This window comes from Seriola lalandi, unplaced genomic scaffold (genome assembly GCF_002814215.2).
Source record: "Seriola lalandi dorsalis isolate HSWRI2012SDOR001 ecotype SW California unplaced genomic scaffold, Sedor1 jcf7180002054353, whole genome shotgun sequence".
NCBI classification, from domain to species: domain Eukaryota; kingdom Metazoa; phylum Chordata; class Actinopteri; order Carangiformes; family Carangidae; genus Seriola; species Seriola lalandi.
The window spans coordinates 448,878-455,148 of NW_019524906.1; the positions used below are offsets into that span (position 1 = coordinate 448,878).

General features: G+C 39.5%; 1 protein-coding gene across 1 annotated transcript; it reads right to left on the reverse strand.

The window, feature by feature from the left end:
* Window positions 1-2,451: 2,451 nt before the first annotated feature.
* Window positions 2,452-5,275, reverse strand: dio1 (iodothyronine deiodinase 1). The gene is made up of 4 exons (XM_023407987.2): window positions 4,875-5,275; window positions 4,648-4,791; window positions 3,820-4,019; window positions 2,452-3,449 (listed from the first exon to the last, which is right to left on the reverse strand). The coding sequence occupies exons 1-4, from the start codon at window positions 5,209-5,211 to the stop codon at window positions 3,384-3,386; spliced, it is 747 nt and encodes a 248-aa protein (XP_023263755.1). The 5' UTR covers window positions 5,212-5,275; the 3' UTR covers window positions 2,452-3,383.
* Between the last annotated feature and the right edge of the window lie 996 nt (window positions 5,276-6,271).

A 6,271-nucleotide genomic window follows, 5' to 3' on the forward strand; every position in this document is an offset into this window, starting at 1 on the left:
TCTCACTGCGTGGGTTGTTTTATTTCGACTGAATGTTGATTCATGCCACATTACATATCAGAGTAACAGGTTTGTTGTTGAAGCTGTCAACATGATCAGTGTGAACTGAAGTTAATTAGCACACAAAGAAACCATTCATTTGATGAAAAAAAGCCACAGAATTTTTTTTTTTTAATATAAAAGACAAGGAAGGATCCATCTAAAACATATACAGACTGTATCTGCATGCAGCCAGCAGTTAACATCACAGTCACAGTCTCTCCTTTTCCTGATACACCAGCCTGTAGCAGGCAGGAAGCACCGGCCTCATCAGATCACTTATATCTTCACTCAGTAATCCCTGTGGGGGAGCCAGAGGGTGCTGTAGTCCACAGCCGCCAAACCAATCGGAGGAAATCCTGGAGCGTGAGTGGAGTCTTTGGCAGAGGAAACCCTCTGCAGGTTGGCCTGAACTTGCTGTGACACCAGAAAGGATACAGAAAGGGACACTGGTTCCCAACCTGGAGGTTAAATCTGACGGATCACACGTTGATCAATGTGATAGGACACATTTTTTTTTGGGGACTTTTTTCTAATTTTTGTATGGATTATTTGTGAAATATTGAATAGTTTAACTCTTTGATACTTAAGTATTTATATGACAATCTGAGATCTGTGTTGAGGACACAGGTTTGCTTTTTGGATTTGTCCATGATTAAATTAGATACAGTTAGCATACTTAGACTATACAGTATGTCCACCATGTTGGGATTTTAATAGACTGTTCTTGTCTTGTTATTGGAAGTAAACGTAAAATCCCCAAATAGACCTGACAAAATGGACAATGAAAATCCATACTAAAGTTATAGTCCCAATAATATGCCTCACTCATTGTGCTCCTATTCCCCTTTTTTGTCTTTGCTCAAATCCAGATTATTAATCCTAACAGAACAGCCAATATAAAGTGTCCTAAATCGGTACTCTGACTGTAATCTGCCTTTCATAAAGAAAAGAAACTTTTACTATGAAAGGTCCACTTCCTTTAGATAATGAGTATCTTGTCTTGATGGTAAGTCTGATCAAGATAATAAACCACAGATTTAACATGGTGCAGCCAATGCATAAAAATAGGCAGAAATAAAATGACTGACTTAGGAGGGATCACTCCAAAGTATAGGAATGGTCAGAATGAAAAACAGCCTCATGTTTTTCATGTCTCTTCTCCTTTTGGAGAAAAAATGGCTTCACATTGCCCTCTGGTGGACTACATAAGCAGTCGATACAACATTTACACTCCCTGAACTTGCTGTACATTAAGACTTCGGCTTTTATTTTATGATTCAGACGTAAATCTTAAGAAAAGTAGATGGTTGGGAGGAACTTGCTGTGTTCTGGTTCCTGTCTAACAATAGGAAACGAGGCTGAACTGCTGCTGGCTGGTCTCCACAGGATGTGGCCTGGCTGGGCAGGAGCCAAACTTCTCCAACTTCAGATCCACACAGTTAATGTTATGAAAGCTTAGCGACACAAAACTAATTTGTTCACTGCCATATCCATGCAGTAAACTTGTAACCATGAGCTATGGTATTAACATATGACTTTTTTTTTTTTTCAGCAGGGTTTACTTTTATAGTCAGTTTTACACAAGTCAAAAAAGCCAAGGCACACATTTGTGTCAATGCTGCTGTTTTATTGCTTGGATCATTAAAATATTATAGGAGAACTAACATTAAAATGTACCCAAATACATGAGCAAATGTAATATTAATGTGCTGTTAATGTGGAGAAGAAGCAGCAAAAACTTTAACAAAGACAAGAGAAGGGCCAAGGAATCAGATTATAAAAATACTGTCAAACAGTTGGGAGTCTAATTAGTCTTCCCTTGAGGGAAATTAGAGAAATTAATCTCATTGAGTGTAGCAATCAGCAGTACTTTCCATTTTCAATACAGTTCGGGCCATTTTGTGCTCATTCACCACTTCCACAGACTTAGAGAGACAGACAGACACACTGTTATGTAACACTTTCGAAGAATTAAATTAACACAGAAGCAGTTTTGTAGTGAGAGTGACATTTTCTCCACACATAATCCAAGCCAAAATCAATCCGTGTGCAAAGGTGACACAGTTAGGTATTAACTCATGCCACACTACACAACTCACATGCATGTACGTGTGCGCAGTGGCTTCGTTGAACTTGCAGAACAGACATACAGTACAGTATGTTTACCGTCTATCACATCCAGACCAGACAGCAAACAACAGTCAGATCCTCACATGGTGGGAGACTGCCGTGTGTGTCAACATTAAAGACCTGCAGCCAATTTCTGTGAAGAACCATGATCTACATATGAAGACCTCTGTAGCTTCGCAGACAATCTTGTTCTGTCTGAATGGGTCGGGGGGGAGAGAGGATTAATCACAGCGACTACCACCAACTACAGATGTGTGGCAAACAATAGCTTACACACAGTTCTGATGCTTCTCATTTTAATTATTTACTGTGAAAGCAACAATTTGGATCATTCATGAACATAATGAGATGGATGATAATCTAGCCAACATAAGACAGTTTGTTTTTTTAGTATATTAAAATTCAAACATTTATGAATGAAACCACAGTGAAAAGCAAATTTATTCTGATACAAGACTTGTTGTAGACAGAGCTTATTGTACATTAAATGTGTCCAGTCATTCAGAGAAAACCTACTTTAAGTGATCTTTTGTCAAACTACAGTTACCAGAGGTTTGCACTGTAATCATCATGTAGAAAAGCAGCCTCCTGTTGAATTACCTTGGAGCATTTATAGACATATATCATGGAAAAAAATGCTTTCACTGACTTCAATCTTCAGGATTTGTCTTTAAACTTCAAGCAAACTTTAGAATTAAGACAACTTAAGTGAAAAAAATACACACACAAACACATAGAGACACACAACATCTCCTGTATGTTATGATACCTCAAACACAAACTCTGAGTTGACCATCTCTCTGTGTTTCATTTCATCTGGCTACAGAGGCCTGTGGTTTAATCTGTAGTCGTCACTAAGAAACACTGAGACGTGAGTTCAAGGCCAGGGGTCGACAGCTGAGGTCAGTTTTCAGGGTGCAGGAGAGTCTGGAGGCATTGTTAGTGCATGTTTGGAGGGGTTGCAATATTTATCTACTCATGCACTGGTTCATATGAGAAATGGAGAACAGCTATAGAACCACATGTAGATGTGGCAGTGTATTGAGTGGTGTAAAACAAAAAAGAAAGGAAAGGATCAGTAATATATCGTGTTGATGTAAAATGTTAACACCCCTCCACCCTTCCCATTCCCTACTGAACACAGAGATCTCCGTCCATTATAAGACTGGTTAGATGATTGCTACATGCCTTGACTTGAATTAACAATCTTCTTATTTCATCTTCTCCAGGAATGAACGCACTTCCATTGGATTGTAGCCCCAAGGCCCCATGCCCCCCTAGGGAACACAGAGCGAGGAATGTTAACGAACATTTTGATTTTGATTTTTGGTTTTGTTAGAATCATTAAAAAATAAATCAAGATATGATACCAGAAACTTTTCTGGCACGTCTAACACGAGACTGGCTTCATGCCAAGAATTTGAGTACTGCGTCTGTTTCTTTTACTGCTCCTCCCCACGCGATAGCGTGAGTAGGCTCAGTGCAGTGACTATAGCCCCATAACGCTGTTCTTACTTCTTGCATGAGAAGAGCAAAGAGTGGAGTGAAAGGAATTTCCTGTCATTTTTCCTGGAAACTTATCAATCAGGAGCACATAAAATGAAAGTGCAAGAATTTGTCTTGGTGTCAGTGGTGCACAGTTCTCACCTTGTAGACGACTTTCCCAGCCTGTAGCACATAAAGCCTCTCGGGCAAAGCGCCATACTTTATGGCAGTGACATCATTCATTTCATCCACAACCACCGGACACAGGGGCTCCTTTTGAACCAGGATTTGTGCTGCAGACAGCCTGTCCTCCAAGCTCCGGTGGCGGTTGATGTCAATGTTGTTGGTAAAGGCCCAACCATCTGAGACAGAGATAAAGAATGTGATTTCACTGGAGTAACACTGAGGGTAGTAAATCAAAGTTGAGGTGTGTATAATACATTCTGTTCAATGGTTGTTGCATAACAACATTCCTGCATCGAGAGTTAAAGTGGTTTTATTAAGGTAAATGCAGCCCAGAACATGGTAATGTTACTGCCTGGTCGCAGATTTCAGGGACTGTTTTCTATAGTGAATTTTTTTTAACTTTTTTTTGTGAACTCAAACACTCAACATCAGACTGTTTTGGTAAAATATGATGATATGAGTCAAGAGAAGACTTTTAACTCATTTTAACAAGTGATTTATTCTTGGAAATTTTAAAAGCATAAACTGATGAATTTTAAATTTAATGGGGATGTAAAGAGCTGAAGGCCCATGACACATGTAGATTATACTGTAAATTTCAGGGTACTTTTAACACATCCATTTCCAAAACTTTCAAGAGTTTATTCTTGTCAAATGTGCACTTTCAGGAAAGTCCTTATAAATAAAGTTTGTTTTCTTTCTTCCCGTCTTGACTTTCACTTTAGAGATTTTAGATTTTTACTACTGTTTCTCCTCCGATAAAAATCATGATTATAATGACTTCACCTGGTGACTTCCACTCACCTGTTGAATGTGCCTCGGCGATGTAGACCACCAGAAAGTCAGCCACATCGCTGAAGTCCTTGACGAGTTGCTTGAACTCATCAAGTTTGTACATAAACGGGGGTCAGGTGCAACTTCCAAAACTCAGCACCAGCGGTCTGTTGTCTGCCGAGAAAAATAAAGCTTAGATTTAGGATCATAAGATACTAGTGGACCGAAGCAGGAAAGCGTGAATCTACAAGACGCACCTTTCAAGAACTTGCAAACACTTGTTTTATCTCCGTCCATGGTGACAACAGGTGAGTCCGGAGCTTCTTCTCCCACAAACGCTTCTTGTCCGAGGGACAGCCACATGTGCAGAGATGCGGTTTTGATGAATTTGAATGATTTAAACGTCGGTCCCCAATCTTCATACTTAAAGTTGGGATTCTGGGTCATGGTGATTTTTTCACCCATTCTGAGGATTTGCTTCTTTGTGAGGCTTGGTGAAACAAAATGCATAATCCTGACTATGATATTGAGTGCTATCATGTAGCAAAACACGCATGCTGTCGAAAAATAGAGCAGCAGTTTTTGCAGAAACATACTTGCTCCTTGATGGTGAAGTCCCGTTCTCTCCTTGCCTCTCTGGCAAAACTGTCATTTGATTGTTAAACATGTCGGTTACCGCCCACTCGGCTCATGTTTGATAACAGCTGCCTTCAAGGCCTTTCCGTGAGCTCGTACTTTCTATACTGCAAAAATACTTTTGTCGAGCGCTTTAGTTGCCCAGCAAAGTGACTATGTGTTCCGTTTCCTAGAAATGTCTCCTCGATCCTTTCCTACGTCCTCCCTGACCTCCCAGTACTGTACATTTGGAAATCCCTTTAGGAAGAGAAATAGCCATATACCACACAGAGCATCATCAGCTTCCCTGGCAAAAGTAAAAATGGCATTACATTTTCAAGAACAGTCTTTCACCAGAAGTTAATCAGCTCCATGTGTCGCCTGAGCACCCAGAGTCTCTCAGATTGCGCTTCCTATGCAAACTTTGGGAGTTTTTTTTCTCTTATACTTATACTCGCATCTTCAAGGGTTTCTGTCTGTGGACAACCTGCACAATACAGAAACGAAACTTAACAGGTGTGCAGTTGACATAAAAATTAAGACAGAGTTCAAAGTTGGGTGTGGTCCTATCCATGAGTACTTAGTCCTCATGTAATAATGTAGCAATAACTGAGTATTCATTCAATAATGTAGTAATAACTACTGAATGCTCATGTAATAATGTAGTAATGATGTAGTAATGACTATTTAGTAGTTATGTAAAAATGTTGTAATAATGTCATAATAACTTCTGAGTACTGAACGTCAACATGTTGACGGTCATGGCAGCTGGAGTGATCACATTGCAAGATGGTCTCTTTAAATCAGCTCTCTGCCTCTGCTTTGCAGTTGCTTTCTCATAAATTACTTAATAATAAAATAATAAAATCTGGCACATGTATCCCATGACTGTGATTTAATTATGTGTGTATTTTAATGTAGAAATTTGTTAACATTTTCTGTTATAGGGCTGTTAGACTGCGTCATGGTCTCACCACCCCATCATGGTCATCCGTGATGTAATGAACATCAAATGAATTTTCAGAAGTCAGGGAATGTA